Below are 20,414 nucleotides of genomic sequence, written 5' to 3' on the forward strand. Positions count from 1 at the left end.
TATGTGAGATTGCTGAAGGCTTCTGCTGTGTGTGGCGGGGGATATCAGTTATTTGGGTCCTTATTGAGCTAATTAGCTGCCACAATATTTTAGTAACAGATTTATTAAAAAAACCTTTACAATTAATATAAAACAGTACTTCATATTTTAAATAAAAAAATTACGAAAATGAAAAGAAAAAACACAGCTGATGAGAAAATCACTTCTGATCATTTTATATGTAAATCTTTGCTTCATTTTTGAAATATATTGTCCAGTGCATGTTGGTTCTGTTTATTTGTTTGTTTTAAATAGGATCCTTGGAAGACTGAAGATCAAGTAACTTTTTTTTAACTGATATACATTGAAATGTATGAAATGAGGTGCAGCCAGCTTCTGCCATCTTAGACCTAAACACTACACGATAGGTAATGTAATAGGAATTGCATATTTCCTAAATCCTCTTCTCTCCTCCCCACCCCCGTATCCTTCTTTAGCAGCTACTATGCCCCGTCCTGTTACACGCAGAATGGTTTCTTTGTGTTGACATGACTTCATTTTCTCTTTTCACTGTTCACAAAACTGTACCACATCAAAATTTTTGCCTTCTCTTGAATCACTTTCACATTTCAGTAGGACTGCTGTTGTAATTGTTGTAACACTTCAAAATTTATCTTAATTTTATCTCTCTTTGCACTTCTTTATGAAGGGCTCTAGAAAGTAATTGTTCTAATGGGAAATTTCTCTTTTTATACTTAAGACTTGTTACGCTTACATAGGCAAGTCTTGTTTTGTTTTTACAAAAAGCCTCTTTGAGGACTTTAAATAATATGTATCTGTTCAGAATCTACAGGATTCTGTTCTCCCAAAAGTTTTGACACAGATTCACCTTATTCCCAGGCCTGAGCAGCACAACTCATTAGAAATGAGAGGAAAGACTCTGAACTTATGTCCCCTTGAAACAGAATTTCCACTTACAACATTGTGACTGTGATTTTGCTGGTTTGATTTTTTTAAAGATAGATTTCCGTGTTTCGACAACTAAATCACCATAACCACATAACTAATTTATTTTATTTAGCATATACAGGTACTTCCTGTGTAATGTTTTTCACAGTATTGATACTTACTCAAATGCAATATATGTCAGAAGAGTTGCAGCTGAAAATATAGCAGATATTCCACAGCCTATGTAGGTGATAAAAGTCAGGACCTTGGTATTCTGTGGGTCTATTTGCGTTACAGTTCTCTGAAGGTCCTATGTGAAAGAGAAGGAAGAAACATCAGTTATATTCAACACCTCTTCTACAAGCACAACTCTCTTTCTTGGTAATTAATCAAGTAAAACTCAAAACCACTTGGGCAATACCATCATAACCCTGACATTAGGCTAATTTTTACTCAGTGTACTTAGTCCATAGTTGTTACACCTCTCCCTTCCCACAGCTCATGAAAATATGGTGCTATAAGTATCATAATGGCTGGGAACAGCAGATAGACAGAGCCTGATAGTCATTCTTTTAATTCAATACGAGGAATTCAAATGTCCTTCTCTGGAAAAATGTCCACTTTTCACACCTTTTACTTCTGTTGCTTATATACAACTGTATTTAAGAAGATGTAAGATTTGGGAAAACATAATTTAAAACATTCAGACTAAAATGTGCAACATTCTGACATCACATTTTGTTCTGAAAAGTTTGTAAGAGCCAATTGAACTAATCATCTGCAGGTGAAACCAAGGGCAAGATAATGCTTTTTGGTTTTATGGTCTGTTTGACATAAAAACTAAAACTATAATAAATAGAATTGGTCAGAAAAATAGTGACAAAGACAACATTAAAAAAATTGGAAATTAAGCAGGAACATTCCAAGGATTTTTTTTCCAGTTTTCTGTCTAACTGTAATTGCCACATACTACCATCTGATGATAAATGCCAGTGTTATTTCCTTGTTTTAAGGACCAGAAAACATAAAAAGTTTGGATCTATATCACTGTGAAGTAAACATGAGCAAACACTAACAGCTAATGATCTTCATTCTACAGTCAGTGTCACCGCTGTCCCTAGCAAAGCTATCTAGCAAAAAGAAACATAAAATCCTGCAAAACATACCATTATTTCTAGGCAAAGGAAGGAGCAGTGTTTTACAGCCTGTCCTAACCTTATATGACAATTTATATGTATATAAGAAGGGTGTTATTTGAAAATAATTTGATATCTAAAAAAAAGTCAGAATATATTATTAAAATGGAAAAGCAATTAGAAGGGTCAAAACTGTGTAAAAATCTATTGGAATGCAGCCCAAATTCAAAGAACTTCTGCCTTATTTCCTACTGTCACTAAAGCATTCAGGGAAGAGAAGGGGCTCATTGAATATATCCTAAAGAAAGCCTTTTCTTTCTCCCTTCGAGGATGAAAAGTGGAACAAGACCCAATTTAGCCTGCAAGAAGAGACAAAGTTTGTGGCTTTTTCATATCTACATCTGAGCATGACGTGAAGAGAGCAGTTCTATTAAGAAGGGTCCAGAAGGCCAAAGCTGAAAAAGTCAGTGTAAAGAGAAGGGGCTCATTGAATATATCCTAAAGAAAGCCTTTTCTTTCTCCCTTCGAGGATGAAAAGTGGAACAAGACCCAATTTAGCCTGCAAGAAGAGACAAAGTTTGTGGCTTTTTCATATCTACATCTGAGCATGACGTGAAGAGAGCAGTTCTATTAAGAAGGGTCCAGAAGGCCAAAGCTGAAAAAGTCAGTGTATGTGGCTAAGGCCAAAGCTGAACTGAAATCCCTTATGTGGTTAAAATCCTATGTGACAGTGCAACAAATTACTTCAAAACCCAAATACTTCCACTTAGGGGCACTGCTGTGACCAGGGACCAACATATTTTCTGCAGGTATGTTTTAGAGGCCAAAGAATGTTAATGTCAGCTAAAAAGAAATATTTCAGCCCACTACTGAGTGCAAAAAAAATCACCAAATGTTAAGAAAAGATAGCAGTGTTCCATTTTTTCATTTTTTCCTCTGAAAAACACTTCACAAATGCAAATTGCTGGAGCAGCTGAAGGCTGGAGGCTGTGCTACTGAGGCTGAAGTGCACTATACAGTACCCTCTTGCATCTCACTGATAGGCATTGCTCTGCCTTTCTCAGCCACTCAGTGTGTAGACTTTGCTTAAGGCTCTGACAGAGTATGAACTACACATTTTGTACAAGCCCTCTCAGGGCAGACTTTTTCCAATAGCAGGCCTGTAATGCAAGGCATCCCCAAAACTTGATTAAAGCTAAGCAAGAAAAGAGCCAATATGGGTTTATACATTGCACAAAAGAAGATATTGCTTTATACTTTTTGACGTTAGATAAATCTTGTCAGATTTGCAGCCTAAATTTGCAAGGGAAAAATTAGACTCTTGAATCTCAGGATGAAAGGGAATTATAGTGCTCTCTTGACTTTTTATCCTCATTAGCAGGTTGACTGACTGTAGGACATTTTTCTTTCCCTGTTTTCCCTGACAATACGAATCTCTTTTTGTTGTGAAAACAGCACTTCCAACTTTTTGTCATGTTTTCTTTTCTGTAAACAACTTTCCACTTTCCTGATCTTGAAATTTCAAATAGACTTATTTCTCATTCAATTCCCTCTTGTTACAGCCTCCTTTCTCAGCTGCAGGTCATTTTTGTCAGATTATACTGTTAGGGGACATGTCAAGGATCCCCTGTACCTTAAGATAAATTTGTTTCTCTTTCTCTAGTGGAAGTGTTAGTACTGGGCCTTGGTCACATGCAGCTGGATGTTATAATATGATATTTGTATTTTGGTACTGCTCAAAAGTCTCAACCCCAGGTCCTTTGTAGTACAGTATTTTCAAAATACTCTCATGGGCACATTTTACTCTTTTTAAACAAAATATTTAGCTGCTTGTAAATAATGTAATAGCAATAACGACAACAATAATATTCTTTCATTACTAACTTTATTAATTGCCTCATTCCCTATTTTGCTATGAAAAGATAACTTCATGACAATAAGGAGAGAAATGATGCAATATTATTAAAAATCATATGCAAAATATAACCCAAGTAACAAAAAATGAGAGTTGTCTTGACCCAAGACAAAAACTACATTGCTATACACTAGAAAAGGTAACTTTGAAACACTGAGTTTGCCTACCATTAGGACCCCAAAGTGTGTGAGGTGGTTGCATAAGCACACTGTCTCATTTTCATTGGACTCTGCATCCACTTGGCAGCCTGCAGGGTTCCAGCCACCACTGCCACCTGTGGAAATGAAACATGAGAAACTGCTGTCCAAAAAACACGTCAACCTCTTTTGTAACAGATTTCTCACTTCATTTTGTGCTTTCTCAAATCGAATGAGGGAGCATTAAAATCAACCAGCAAAGAAACAAGTGCCAGATTTCCTTGTTTCTGCAGAGAATCACACCAGAGGATTGTCCCAGTAATGGACTACTGAGCAGAAGCAATAGATGGAGATACTCAATAAATGTAGGGACCTTTTTAGTTAGAAGGTATTAATAAGACTTACAGTTTCAATTATACATTAAGACACACCTTAGTTTTACCCAATAATAAGATGGTTTTAGAACTCTATTTTACCACACTGATATGATGTGTACACCTGTTTTCCTGCCACTCATACATCCTCAGGCACACGAAAGCATGTACAGCCCAGGGGCAGATGATCCTGCCCTTCCTCTCTGCAGCATATAATGCAGAATGTCAGAGTGGATAACCCCAGTGATACCTTGTGGCCTTAAGAAAAAACATGAAGTAAACTATTCCCTACTCATCCCACCTGAAAAATGAGTAGAAATACTTTATTTTTAAAAAGTAAATGTTAAAAAGTAAAATTTGTGCTTCTATTTTCATTTTTGCCCTGCTAAAAGATGTACTAATTTTGTGAAACAGTTTATATTCTTGGACTTCTAAAGACATTTTTACACAACTCCACACAAAATCCAGAAATTATGTGACTGCCTCTGCAACATCACCTCAAATTCAAGACAAACCCTCAGAAGACTGAGAAGATGTTCCAAACCCACTTAAAACTCTCCCCCAGTCAAGCAGAAACTGGGCATAGTTTCCTCTCTATGTGTTTCTCCTTTAATGTGCTTCTTAAGTCCAGCTTCCTAAATAGATTCTGTGATTTTTTGCTCATTTTTATCCTCCTGCATTCTCCTCTACTGTTCTGTCTGCATTTCCTGCTTTGAAATACAAATTTGGATGGTAAATCAAGACTCTCTGTACTAAACCTCTCCATCCAAAATCCTATTACTTGATTTGTTTCATTGTAAGGAAGAGTAACATCTCAGTAATTATCTTTAAAATGGAAGGATATGGAAAGCCATCCCAGAGAACAACTTTGTGCAAAGTATGAAGAACCTCATTGTAATATCACACATAGGTTAGACAGTAGCAATGAAGAATGGGCTAAAATGCTGCCTTGTTAATGTGTGTCTCCATACGGGGACTTCATCATGCTGTCATCCATTTACAAGGTGCATGAAGTTTGTGTAATGTGGAAGCAAAATCAGCTTAAGATTTGCAACAGGCACAATTCCACAATTAAATAACCTAATATTTTAAAAAACGAGCAGCTAAAGGTATGGCTAAGAAATATTCATGTGTCCAAGTAACATTATGATTTAATTTGTACACACAGACACATCAGTGAAAACCTGCAATCACATGCAGAAGAGTTGAGTAAAAAAATTTAAAATATTAGAAATATTTAAATTAAAAGAAAAACCTTTAAAAAATAGTATGTAACATCTACTGCTACAAGCAACTGTACTAACCAGAAGAAATTATATACTTCATTGAATGGATTTCATTGAATTCTGTAAGGATTGATTAGGAAGCAAAATGGCCAATACTGTAACCGATTTTAAAAGTTAGACAACTTTACTCCCCACATGAAAGAAATTACAGTATTTTCAAACTTACCATTTTTGTTCATATCCCAGAAGACACAGGTAGGTTTAGGATCTTCCTAAGAACAGATGCAAAAGTAGACTTTGTACACCTCTTTAGACATAAATCTCATCAAGAATACAACAGCTGTTTAAATGCATATATTTTCATTTAATGGGCAGAAGAATATAAATATAATTTGGACTGTTGAAAATTTGTCTAATGTCAAATTAGAATTTATTCTGCTAGAAACACAAATCTGCCCAGATTGTAAATTCTAGAGCACTGCTTTTCTGCACTGTTCCACTGTTCATTGTCCACATCCTCAGAATAATGGAGTTTTATTGTCTCACTAAAGTTACCCATGAGTATGATGTCATTAGAATCTAAATACTTTTTACTGTTCACTTCCTTAGGACTTCTCCTCTATGTATGGCCTTGAAAATGGGCAAACACTTGCTGAAACCAAGTGGAGGTTGTTTTGCCTTACCTTAAAATATTCATTGTAATGAAATGCAAGATTAAGTTAACCAAACTGTGAAAATTACAAACCAGACTCTCATTACATAAACAATTTACTTAGGAATTGCATTTTAACATTTTCTTTCTTAACGTCTCTAGTCCTATAGCCTCTTTTGGATTAGATATTAACGACATGTCTGAGAACATTTTTTAACTGAAACAGCATGTGCCAAAAGGTTGCATTTGGTCTGTATTTCTCTAAATTTATTATGGACACCTTTTAACAATGTGTTTCTGTCCATTCCTCCTTTGCTGAAAATCACATAACAACTAAATAATTCTGGAAAATATTAACAAACTAATTCATGTTTGATCAAAAAATTTAAGTAATTCTAAAATTTCAGTGTAATAAATCATTTCACTGATCATGAACATGGTCATGAACAGAGGTTTTGCTTGCAGCTATTGGCGCAAAAATTGCCTCTGAGGGGCAAAATCAATAGTCTTTCAGAAAAATGTTAGATCATTAATGGAATATGAATGTGCAAGTATGGGAGAGGTTATTTGTTTTTACTTTTTGCTTGTTTTTGTTCCAGAGTTTTTAATTTCCACTTGACTTTATGTTCTTACTCAAAATCCATCCCAATAAATCAGGGTACATGCTTAGTTTTTACCATATACAACCTGTATTCTTCTTCGTCTGAACAGTCTTGTTTTACCTGAATTTTGGTATGCTTGATTGTAACCTTCACATAATCCTGAAGATCCTGAATGGTTAAGTTTCCAATACTGCATGCTACCACAAAACTGGTCAAATTGGCAGGATTTTCTGCATCCTTTGAAAGATTATGAAAAATACAATCAATGTTTACATGGCACATAACATAAAAGCCAGAGTACACAGTTTCACTTTTGCAGCCTGCCAGAATAAATGTGTTGTCAGCATTTCTGCACTTTTGATCACGCAATGGAAGAATATTATGTTTATAAAATCAAACTATGGGTTAGCCTCATGGAAGTTTCCCTATTTGCCTTGCAGTCATAAACATATACAGGCACAATTATAGAGAGAGATTAGGAGGCAAACAAAATTGTAACTCAAACAATGTAGCAGATAGCAACCTATTATATGATTAGCTCATTTCCCAAAACAAGCATTAACTAGCTCTCTTATTGTTGACACTATCCTTTTCAGTAGATGCAAAATTTTTAGAGAATAACCTGTTTTCTGTCTATAGTTGCTAAATCATCCTCCATCTTAAAATGAATGATTAGTAAACAAATTCAAAGAAAAGTTATGTACTGAAGGAGGTAATGTTTTCTCCAAGGTCTTATTTGATGGGAATTTAAATAGAATTCTGACACTGAGCAATATAATTTTTAACCTGTAGTAAAAAAAGTACCAGGCTGAGAATTTCCCAAAAGACAAGTTTTCCTTGAAAACTGAGTATTTATTAAAATGGAAGTGCATTGGAAATACTATTTTTTTTTTATGAGCTTCTATTGAAATCTGCATAGTTACATGTCTGGTTGGGAAGCTTGGTCACTGCCCGTGGCAAATCGTTGGTCAATTGAAGTCTATTGCCACTCACTTTCCCTCCAAAAATCTGATCTGCCAAACTCCTGAACCCTCAATTCCTTCTGTCTAGGGGTTTTGTTAACCTAAGAAGACGTCTGGTATCAGCTCAGCACTGGGCTAATGAGATCCCACCACTCCTGAGAGGTTGAATAGCTTCAGTTATTAAGTGAACATCATCCTGAGAAGAATATTTCTTTTCTTCAGAACTGTATCCAAGAAATTTCAGATGCAGTATTTCAAATTATACTGAAGCTTTGTGACCTGATTTCCTAAAACCTTAAAAACTGAAAAGGAATGAAAATGCAAATTTCTAGAGAGTTCTTGAGCATTCAAAGAAGAGAAAATCTCTCGGCTACAACCTAAATTTCAACATCTGACAAAGTCTATGAAAGCCCTTGGACATATTTCTACTGGTTTCAGTGGATTCTGTCTCCAGCAGATAAGAAAAACTAGAAACAAACATCAGTTGGTCTCTTTAGGGAAGGCAATTTAAGATTACAGTATATTCGGTGTTGGGAGGGACCCACGAGGATCATCCACTCCAAGTCTAGGACTATATTTTAACTGTCCTTAGAAAGGAATAAAACTAATGTGTGGATTAAAGCAAAATACAGATAACTACTTAATTAGGTATAAGGCTGTGTTCACCTAAAGTTAGGGTAAGCTTTTAGCTAATAAAATATATTGAGGTACAAAGTTAAGCAACGGTGAGTCTAGCATCAATGACAGAAATCTGATCTAGTCTGGACAGCCACTACAATTCACATATTTATCATATTTGCAATTATTTTCATGGCCTCAGAACTCATGAGGATGATTCTTCCAACCTAACCTTACACATGTAACAAGAAAACTTCTAGAACTGAAGCAGCCATTCTAGCTTTTCTTAACACAGTCAGTGAAAGAAAACTGGCATATCCAGGTCATAATTCATTTTATCTCTTTTATGCATTTAGAACAAATAATGAGTTGCCTAAAAATAAGAGTCCATTTAATATGCTTTAGCAGTATTCTGCCCAGTCTCCAGCTGCTACTGCAGAAGATCTCACGTCTCTTACAGGTTCACTGTCACATCTGTCAGCTGATAGTATCTTTGTACCTTGGGGTATCTCAAATTGCAATTGTTCCTTAATGCGGAGAACCGATGCTGAGTCCTGCACTGGGATGAGATGTCTCAGACCTCAAAGGTGTTCATTCTTTTCCATTGATTGCTTTGAAGGAAGCTTATGGACAACACTTTAGGCACAGATGTGTACACTGAACACACCTGCCTTCTGTGGAATGAATCCCACACTGAATAGCTTTTATATAGTCTTCTAAGTAATGTAACCATCAGATTTTAATGAATAACAAGATAAAGCTTACTAGTATTCTCTCAGTTGCAATAAAAGAATCCCCTACAGTGCTGTAAAGTATGATATTTCACCATTATGTTTAATGCTTATAAGGAATAGAGCTAACAGCACTTTTAAAATTGCTAATTGGATTCTTTAATAAATATATTTATCAAATACTTTTATACTAATGGATAAAGCTATTGGGGTTGAGATGGCATGCAGATCAATTTATTTGTAGGCCTTATTTTAACCCTCTTTATCTTTAATTCTGTTTTTAGACCTAACAAAAATGTGAGGATTCCACATTTTTAATTAATTGTGTTGAACATGTCACCATGAATAGTTTGAAAAACACATAAAAAATGAAAGGCATTTTAGCTGTAAATTTAGATGCAATTTTTCCTGTTTTTTTTCTTTTCAAGGCCTTATTATATATCATTAGAAATACATTCTTGCCCCATTAAAAGACACAGTCTGACTTTCTATGATCTTATGCGATTATGACAATATGTCTGTATTCTTCTGGGTTTTTTTATTAAAGATATCCATCCTGTTTTTCTTACAAGCAGGTTGAAAATGAATACTATTTAAAATAGTTAAAGATACTTCATGGCATATTTCAAACGGCAACTATGGGTCACGGGTATTTTCTTGCCTAAATTATCTGAAGAATCTGGATACACTGCCAATAAAAACAAAAATATAGGGAGAAAACAATACTACAGAGTTCTATGGATGCACAAGAGTCAAAGGTTACTTGAAATACTGATGGGGAAACAAACTCAAGTCTGAGACACATTCTACAGTTCACCATGAAACAATGCTTCCATCTTAATTAACTCTTTTTTTGCTTACAAAATAGGTATAGTTTTGGTTTGGTTTCTTTCAAGTTGCAAACTCCTTGTAATTTTTTTGGCATCTACCATGCACATGCTATTTATAATTACCATTTAATGGGACCCAAAGAAGAAAAAAATCAAATCTACCTGACTCCCTTTAGTTTTCAGTACAAGTATTGTTATCCTTATTCCCTATTAAAATATGATGTGCTTATGAGAACACAGATATGGAAAAGAAAAGTATATATAGAAACAAAAGTTCTCTGGCTGCTGATCATCAGCCCAGAGTTTCCAGCTGAATGTAAAGTAGTCAGCTGGATATGACTGCTAGCCAACTCCTGGGAGGAAAAGAGAGTACTTGGCAGTGTTATAGGCCAAATTCCCTTCTGATAGAAAAGAACCTGGCTCCACTGAACATCAAGGACTTAATGCATTTTAATAGAAGTTATGCCCTTTAAGAGGTCTTGTTACTGTCCTCTAATTATAAGCAGCTGGGATACAGTTTTCACAGATTATACTGAGAAAAGGTTTATCTCAGATGTGACAGGAATTCGTAATCAAATCACTGATTTTTAACTCAAGTTGTGCACTAACTACTTTCTAACTCTGAACATAAGACTGTCTTTAGTGCCTACATCTGCTATCATCTTTTAATTCCTGCAACTGGTGAGATGCTATGAAATGATTACTCTGCAGGAAACTTTTAGCCGCTGGATTTGACTCACCCCATCTTACATGATTTCTAACACATTAATGTTTACCTGAAAAAGACCATTTTTATTGAAGAAAGTAAATTGAGCCCTGGATATAATTTCAAACTCATCCTGACTTAAATTCTTCAGTAAACTCGGTGGCAGAACAACAGAAGCGAAGGCGCTTGTCTGATCCTTGTCAAAATCTATCTGTTAAATAAAAACAACAGAAGAACATGTTCAAACAAAACCCAAACCATTCATTGTTCACAGCTGGGTTCACACCCTTACACAGAGCTACCCAAACATGGGACAAGAACTAGCCAACACTAGTACGACCTGTGCTGATGCAATAAATAATTTTTTTAAAGACTTGGGACATTTTCTACCTTTCCAGCATGAGATCAGCCTTCTGCTACAAAAAGGCATTAGTAAGGCAAACAAACACACAAACTCCTCCACTGCTAAAATGACAATTTGGAAAAAATGAAATGGCAATAATGGCAGATATAGTCATTTTCAGTAACCTTCAAGATACTTTTCCTCATAGCAAACAATGTTGGTAGCTAAAAAATATGCTCTGAATCCTTTCTTAAATTGTATTATTTGGCTTGATCTGCACATCTGAAATAATTCTCTTATGACCTTTTATAGTTTCTCTGTTACAGAAGGGAGATTTTAACATAATTAGTGTCACCTCTCTATATTTATTGTGTTATGTAGTGCAAAAAAAGCCACTTTCTGTCATCATGCTTATAAATTTAATCTATACTGACAACATGACAGACATCTGAAAACCCTCTGTGGACCAGGGATGTAACAAGTGAGTAGGAAATAAATGAGGATGCAACCTTACATTTCATTAACAATTCCATGACCATACACTCTCCCACCATTGCATATTCAAGGTGTGCCACCACACCCATCAAAGGAAGGGGTGCAAGCCATCTCACAGTGGCTCTATAGTAAAAGGATTTAAGAATTTTACTGTGAGATAAGGAAACTCACACTTCTGACTTCGCCATAGGCATCTCGGTCATGTATTTATGCCTCTCATGATCAGTTGTGTGAAAGTTAAAAGTCATAGGTTACTGACACATTATTCACTGGTTTGCTGTGAGTAACAGGCACACTTGGAAATCAGTAAGTGGTTCATACACATCTCCTGAGAGGGATAAATGTAGTTGAAAACCGGGTTGCCAAAGGATAATTCTGCCACAGTAAACAGAAAGTGTGTGTGTGATAAGGATGTTCCATTAGGTGTTATCTGCAAATAGAGTGAAGGAGGCTTCTATAAAGAAGCATGGATATATTACAGGAACAATTTAATAATATGAATCATGAAAAGTTAACTTAGTCAAAGGTTTGGCAAGAAACATAACGACACAGGAGACTGAAATAGAATCTTTCCAAACTGCCATGGATACATTTGCTTGGTATCCACTTTAAGAAAAAAATATCAAATAAAATCTGGAAACATTCTGACATACAGCTTGAAGAGTTTAATGTTTCCTGATGAGACTGGGATAGACCATCACATCACTGGTGAAAAACCTGGACTTTCACAAAGGAATCTCCCTCCAGCAGGGATAGCAAGCGTCTTTCCTGATCGGCATGGAAAATATAAATGGTGACCACAGCTGTTACAGACTTTTCTGGTAGAAAGGATGCTAAGAATTCTCAATCAGCTGTTGGAAATGTGAAAGACTGAAATGAAACTCATGTTCCAAAGGGAACACTATAAATAATTTGATCGAATTTGGATTTTATGATTATTTAGAGTGCTATAATAAATGATTCCACGACGAGTAAATTCCTGGATGTCCTCAAGCCACAGATGGTAATTCTTATTACATGTGCAAACATCCAAAACCTGGTTTTAGAATTTTTCCTTTCCTCTTTCCATAAGCAAAGGATGAAATCTGAAGGAGAAACATCCCTTTGATAACAAAGAAAAATGAGCTATTGAACTTCATTAATATGAACCTTCATTAATAGAGAACCTTTAGAAAATCCTGTAGGTGCTCATGTGCATCTCAAGTACTATTTCAAGCTTTTAGATGTCAGATTTTTTCTGTTTCTGGAAAAAGAAGAAATATATTTTTGAGGTGACAACAAATATCTTAACTATAGCAGCCTGTCTAGACACTGTAACGCTGGAGACCATCCTGCATTTTGTGAGATCTCTATTTCTATTATTTTTAATGTCTAGGCTAGTCAAGCTCCACATGAATGACTTGAATTGCCTCAAACGTCCTAAATGGCACAAGCCTATCAACATATGTGTGGACAACTGGATCAGTCTCAGGTCTCTTTTAGTAGTACGTGTTTAAACTATACTGTAAGGTTGAAGACTAATTGTGTCTGCAGAAATCCACAAGTAGATACCTACATCTACATGTCTTACTCTAAATCTGAAAGGTGTCAATAGAGATGTTAGTTATGGGCAATAAAGCACACTGTTAAAGATTATTTTCCTTTTTTCTCTAGGAAAAAAAAACCCACAAAACTAGAAAAGCATCAAGTCTGTTCTGGATTTTTAAGTAAATTACTTTTTATCCGCATGGATTGTGAGTTTATCTGTGTTTCCTGTCACTCAAGGAAACACTACATTAATCTGTTTGGATGATTGCAGGAAAAAGGAAGTAGAAAGTAGGGGGAGAATTGAAAGTTTTAAGTGGTTTTATAGGAACCACATTAAACACACTTGGAACAACAGGCACATTTCACATTCAGATGCTTGTTCCATACCTGGAAATCAGACACATTGTTCTGTGGACTGACACTGAAAGAACCACCTTTGAATGAAGTTGAGTTTATAGAAGATACTCCAAGTGCGAGATTTCGTGTCGAGATACTCATGGATGGTCCAGTGAAATGGATCTTTAAAGCCAAGGCATCAATAGTTTTTAGAGCTCTAAAAAGAGAAATAATTTTTTTGTAAAAACTGAATGCAGAAAAGAACTATCACCTGTGTTTCGCATGCTCCCCAGATCCTCTTGTTATTGACTATGTTTCTATCACCCATCTGTGTATTTGTAAGGATTATGCATCTCTCTTGAAAAGAAAAGCTTTTGACTGGCAGAACTATCTGACTACCTATCACTGGTACTGAAATAACTTTCCAACAATACACTGATCTGTGCCGAGTCATGTATAAGAAGACTTCTTGTCCATCCAGATACTTTGTCTTTGTCATGCACATTAATTTTAGTAAAAGTAGAAATATTTTTGCATCTAATTTGGAAAATTCTTTTTGATGGAAATCAGAAAAGCGATTTTTGTACCACAATTGTCTGTCTATATATGTATGGATAAATCCTTACAGCCTTGCAGGCTGATCTCAAAAGTTTGTTCCAAATGCAAAAATACTTACTCTGAAGATGAGGCTGCCAATACACTGTCAGAACTGGTTAGAATATTGGAAAAAATTGTCACCACGGTAGAACCCAGAGATTCATCGATTTCTTCATCGTTCACAATTTTTTTGAGCTTCTGCACGACATCATTTACTTTGTCTGAGGTTAGCTGCTGCCCTTCACCAGTGAGATTCAGAAGCTGATTGGCTATATCAGCTGCATTCTCTGTACGCGTACAATCAAGTAAAAGAGAAAATATTGCATTACAGTCCTGAAGTAATACAGAAATACAAATCTTTACCCTCATTGTTGAAACCTCGAGCATGTTCTATGGTACTTGTAATGAACATAGGATTTTGTGATTTTGTGAAAGTACATAGAACCTGCTGATTATATACTGTCCTCATTGGCAGTGTCTTTCTTTTCCTTAATTTGATTTGAGTTTGTAGATCAGAACTATTATTGAAAGGGCTGATTGAAAGAAAAAGTAGGGAATAAAAGAATATTTTCTTTCTTTTTTTCTCCTTATGCTATCCTTTCTTTTTCATGGGAAAAACAGTTTCACTCTTGAAGTGAAACAAATGCATCTAAAGCCATTATTACTGACAAAATATTCACTCTTTTAAGCTTTGTGGAGAAAGTATGACCCCATTGCAAATGTTTCAGTTCTTTCAGTACTTTTACTCATCAATGGGCTGGCAAGCGCAACGCCCTAGAAAATTTCATGACAAGGATTCTCCTGGTAAGGAAAGTTTGACAGCATGTTCCATGTCAAAATATTAGTGTAAGTCACATGTTAAACTGTAATTTCAATACCACCTGGACAGAAAACTAATGTAAACACTAACATTTTAAACTATCAAAATAATTGGGATTTACTGGAAATCACAAGTAAGATTTTGAAAGATCAACTGTCTTTAGTCTGCAGCTGGCTGAGGGTTTTAATGTTCTTTTTATAATAAAGCTTTTGGTACATGTACTGCATAATGTTGATTTGCATGAAATGATCTTTTCATACAGCCTGACTGCAAGTACTTGATCAGCTAAGTTTGGTAGCCAGGCTCCCTAGGACCCCTCTATCAAAGAAGAAAGAAAGAGGCTTCTCCAAGAAAACAATTCAGAATAGGAGCTTACTGTAAGTGCTCTGAAATACATATGAGAGTATAACTCTCCTCACTAGCTCTGGCACAAAAAAAAAAGCGGCCATAAAATCGTTGTCTTGTTATTTTACTACTCCTTTATGGTCAGGATGACATCAAGGGGTATTTTATAAATTGAGAATAAATCAGAAAATGTCTGATTGCACTGGCAGCTAACAGGCATTTGAAACATTTAAAAATCTGTCCTAACCTGAATATCAAATTGAGGCAAGACACCATGTACATCTACTCTTGCTTAAATTGCCTGACGAGTTTGATTTATTGCAGTAACTGGCATCCAGAGCTTTTAATGGGTGGGCTGAATTGAACTTGGTGCACTTCCCTGAAGTTAACATATTTACTTTGCAAAGATTTTTCAGAAAGATTTCAAATGGCTTAACATATAGAAGAAATATATTCTTGTTAATGCAACTTCCTTATAGTAAGCAGTAACCAAAGTCTACACACTATTCCTGTAGCCAAATACCCACCTGTGCAATTTCTAAGATCAGGCTGACCCCAGTATGATGTATAATTCTGCAGACCTAAATAGCTAAATAGGAAAAATGACAAAATTCACATGAAATATAGCAACAAAATTATGTAAATGTTTTGTAATTCTTTTGTAGGTGTCACAGTGATCCACTTTTCTCAATTCACAATATTCCTAGCAACATGACCCCTAGTGAAACAAAATATGTATATTTGACAGTGAAAGTATGTGATTGAGAGTGCTGAGAGAAACCTTAATTCTTTTGGACAAATTCTCAGCTGGTTCCTATACTGATTTGGTAAACTGCTTCAGTGGAAATTCTGGCCTTGTACTTCAGCAAAGACCCAAATGTTGACACAAACTATTATACCCCTACTATGACCTAATCAGATGCTGTTTCTATAAATTCTCCTTGATATAAAGAGTTTTGATCAAGTCAGTAGCAAGTCATAATGCTTCTCAGAAGAACTTGCACAGGAGCTAAGTGGAGATACAAATTTATACCACCCATGAAAACCAGGGCAGGTCACTCTCAGATCCAGCTCCAAAGTGAGGGGCAGATATAAAGATTCCATTTTTTTCCCTAAACAGTCTTACCATAGCAAAATACAGAATCACAGAATGGGTAAAGTTGGAAGGGATCTCAGTGGGTCATCTGGTCCAACTTTCCTGCTCAAGCAAGGTCATCCTAAAGAACATGGCACAGGATTATGTCCAGATGGTTCTTGAATATCTCCAGTGAGGGAGAATCCATGACTTTTCTAGGCATTCTGTTCCAGGGCTTGGTCATTCCCACAGTAAAGAAGTTCTTCCCCATATTCAGGTGCAACTTCCTGTGCATCAGTTTCTGCCCACTGCCTCTTGTCCTATGCTTGGCACCACCAAGAAGAGCCTGGCTCCATCTTCTTGGCACTCCCCCTTCAGATATTTATATACATTAATGAGGTCATCTCTCAGTCATCTCTTCTTGAGGCTGAACAGGGAGAAATCCCTCAGTCTCTCCTTGTAACAGAGATGTTCCAGTCCCATACTCATCTATGTCACCCAGTAACAATGGCTCCAAAATTGGGTTTTTCCTCAGACTTCTTTAAAGACAATCATGTTATTATAGCATGGCAAAGGCAGGATGATGAATGGGAAAAACTCATCCTTTCATTCAGCACATGATAAAATAACATTATTCCTCAGCTGATCACATTTATCATAACAGGACACCAGCAGATAACCTTCTACTGTGGATGCACTGGACTTAGAAGAGTTTGTTAGAAGAATTTCCCCTCCTGTCACAGCACATCCCATCTGTGCTACATACTGGCAAAAGCTAGTAGAGGCAGTGGCAAGGAAAGCACAGCACAGGGCAGAACACAGTAATGTGTTTTTTTAAGAGAAGTGCTGTACATAGACAATCAATGGTATTGTGTAGCCCACAAATGAACAATGAACAATAAAAATAAGCAATACTGGGGCAGCAAAGGCCAGAAACCTTAATTTTTAATGATTCTGAGGATCTGGCAAAAAAAAAATATTTACTTCTGCACTACTCACTCTACAAGAAAAGTTGGTCAATCAGAATCAGTCCTTGTACAAGATTAAGAGGCTGAGGAAGTGAGCTATTTAAATATAATGTGGGTTGCCTTCCTGTTTGGCACGGAACCTCAAGGATGATTCATATCCATGTTGCCATACTGGTTTCAAAAAGTAAAAATCTGGTCTTCTCAGAACATGTTCCAGATGCAATGTGGGTGGATAAGACTAATATATTGCATTTAATGGTAATAGTCCTAAATACTGAAGAAAGTAATATTGGATTATCATAACCATGTTTGAGGCACTCAGAGGATATGAAAATGATGTTTTTATAATATATCAAAGGAAATAACAATATTCCCATTTTACTAATGGGAAATAGAGATACAGTCTAAATCTTTTGTACATGTTTGCAAAGAAAGCCTACATTAGGGAAAATTTATCCTAAACCTTAAAAACACAAGTTCAAATCTTTAAGTGTAAGATTATCTCCACCTTCAATTATGACTAACTACTGGCAAAATGTTTATTTCACAATTTTTTTACTTTCCCCTGATGAGATGTCCTGGACTAAACCAAATACACATCTCATCTTCATAGAATTTTACTCTGTTTCTTATACAAGTCAGATAGTAGTAGTGGAGTGGTAGCAAATGTGAAACTTTGGTTTCAGTAGCATAAACAGCATGGCCAAGTACAAGGTCTTGTTTGTGGGTCAGGCCAATCTCAAGCACAAATACAGGGTGGGAGAAGAATGGATTGAGAGCAGCCCTGAGGAGAAGCACTTGGGGGTGTTGGTTGAAGACAAGCTTAACATGACCTGGCAATATGCACTTGCAGCCCAGAAAGCCAACCACATCCTGGACTGCATCAAAAGCAGCGTGGCCAGCATGTTGAGGGAGGTGATTCTGCCCCCCTACTCCACTCTCCTGAGACCCCAACAAGAGTTCTGCATCCAGCCTTGGGAGCCCCAAAAAAAGAAAGGCACAGATCTGTTAGAGCAAGTCCAGAGGAGGGCCACAAAGATGATCAGAGGACTAGAACACCTCTACTATAAAGACAGACTGAGAGAATTGGGGTTGTTCAGCCTGGAGAAAAGAAGGTTCTGGGGACCACTTATAGAAGCTCTCCAGCACCTGAAGGGGACTATAAAGAGAGCTGGAGAGGGACTTTTTAAACAGGCATGTAGTAATAGGACAATGGTGAATGGCTTTAAACTGAAAGAGGGTAGATTTCAGTCAGATATTAGGAAGAAATTCTTTACTTTGAGGGTGGTGACATGCTGGAACAGGTTGCTCAGAGATGCTGGATGCCCCATCCCTGGAAGTATTCAAGGTCAGGCTGGACGGAGCTCTGAGCAACCTGGTCTAGTGGGAAGTGTCCCTGCCCATTGCAGGGGGTTTGGAACTAGATGATCTTTATGGTCTCACCCAACTGAAAACATTCTGTGATTCTACGCCTTGAATAAAGCAGTTTCCTTCTGTATATAAGAAGGTGCAATTTTTATAATCACTTTGAACATGTATTGATTGTGGGCCACAATATGCCCTACAGAAGTGGTAGATGAGCCTTTTTTTTGTACCAATGAAGTACATACTCTTATTGCCCCATATAATCTCTCACAGTATAGAAATCGTTTCTGAAGCACAATACCAGCTAACAGCAACCATTATGGAGGATGTAGTTTAACTATATAACCATAAATTTGCATCTGAATCAACTCGGCTTCTCAGACATTTGAACACCTACCAGGTTCTTGATGCAGTCTGAACTGAGCTCCCATGGCAAAATGTGAAATTGGTCACAGTAGGTCTGGTATCTGGCCAAAAATAGTTTGGAGGGTTTTCTTCAGCTAAACATTTTTCTGTAAAAATGAGTTGATCAGTGTTAATAGTAAATTTCTTCATCTAATCATCTTCCATTTCTTGTTCTCAGCTCATCATCCAATCTACAGCACAAAACTGCCTTCAAACAAAATGCTTGGTTGCTTTCTACAGAGCAGCAATAGAAGGGTGCACAACAGGGGATCATATATACTGCAGGTGCTCAACAAGGGAGAGAGCTGAATGCTTATGCTGCATCCATTTGCACACTACCAGCCCCCAACTCCTCTCTCCCAAAGGAAGGACAATCACTGACTGGTAGAAGTTGAATGAGAAATGAACAGAGCTAAAATTAAATTGATTAAGGGCAGCAGCTGGCAGGAGCACAAACAGGGCTGAGAAGTGAGGACTACCAGAGGACTACCAGGAACTGTCCCAGCTTCCTTGAACTAGACAGCAAAACATTGACTAAAGCAATCTGGACAACTGTGTTTGTGTTAAAAGAGGTATCTTGAGCACAGCTCTCTGAGATTAGTGGAACAATGAGGCTCAAAGAGACAACTTAAAATCTGAAACAGTCATACCATATGGAAATGTGTGATTAAGAAGATGCTTATTTATGGACAAACAAAATCTGTTGTGTAACAAAACCAAACACTACTTACCCACTGGATCAACATCCACAGTATGAAGTTTATATCCTTCTTCCATGGTCCGATTATTATTTATGAGCTTCTGTCGGATGTCTTCCTCTTCTAAATTGATGTTGTTGGTAGAATTATAAACCAGAAGAGCCAAAACATCAAAACTGCAAGGAAAATTATCCAAGTATTTGAGTCAGAACAGCAGAGACCAGATGTGACAACACCTGACAAGCCCTGGTTTTCTGACTATGGAACAGTGTCACCAAGACAATGTTGATCATTATCTGTAAGTTACTATTTTTGTTTATGTAGGGCCATGACAAGAAGGTATGGCTCGGAAATTTCAACCTCTAGTTACCATAAAAGAAGCATCTTATCAAAAGAACTAAGAAATGTTTTTAAAAGAGTAAGATTATTTTAGAAGATATTAGAAGATGAAACTAGAGAGTTGTGAGTTCTAAATGGGCCGTAATTAATTTTAAAAATCTGTTTGCTGATGGCTTAGGAACTTCAGAGCTGATTCATCCCATCTTGCAAAACTTGTCAGGATGGGACAAGTCGTTCTCCAGAGGATCTGCCTCTACACTGACTACACAGGAAGATTAGAATATT

At 36.5% G+C, this 20,414-nt stretch overlaps 1 protein-coding gene across 1 annotated transcript in view; it reads right to left on the minus strand.

Annotated features, from left to right (window-relative positions):
• Positions 1-20,414, minus strand: part of GPR126 (G protein-coupled receptor 126) — a gene marked incomplete at its 5' end in the record, with an annotated part of 44,463 nt that overhangs the window by 14,242 nt on the left and 9,807 nt on the right. The window contains 10 exons of the mRNA XM_009083494.1: positions 1,110-1,237; positions 4,146-4,252; positions 5,942-5,987; positions 7,090-7,206; positions 10,887-11,027; positions 13,569-13,734; positions 14,194-14,401; positions 15,807-15,868; positions 19,085-19,199; positions 19,824-19,966. Of these exons, the coding sequence (XP_009081742.1) occupies positions 1,110-1,237; positions 4,146-4,252; positions 5,942-5,987; positions 7,090-7,206; positions 10,887-11,027; positions 13,569-13,734; positions 14,194-14,401; positions 15,807-15,868; positions 19,085-19,199; positions 19,824-19,966 (1,233 nt within the window). The remainder of the gene's footprint in view (positions 1-1,109; positions 1,238-4,145; positions 4,253-5,941; positions 5,988-7,089; positions 7,207-10,886; positions 11,028-13,568; positions 13,735-14,193; positions 14,402-15,806; positions 15,869-19,084; positions 19,200-19,823; positions 19,967-20,414) is intronic.

This window comes from Acanthisitta chloris, unplaced genomic scaffold (assembly GCF_000695815.1).
Source record: "Acanthisitta chloris isolate BGI_N310 unplaced genomic scaffold, ASM69581v1 scaffold10891, whole genome shotgun sequence".
Lineage (NCBI taxonomy): Eukaryota > Metazoa > Chordata > Aves > Passeriformes > Acanthisittidae > Acanthisitta > Acanthisitta chloris.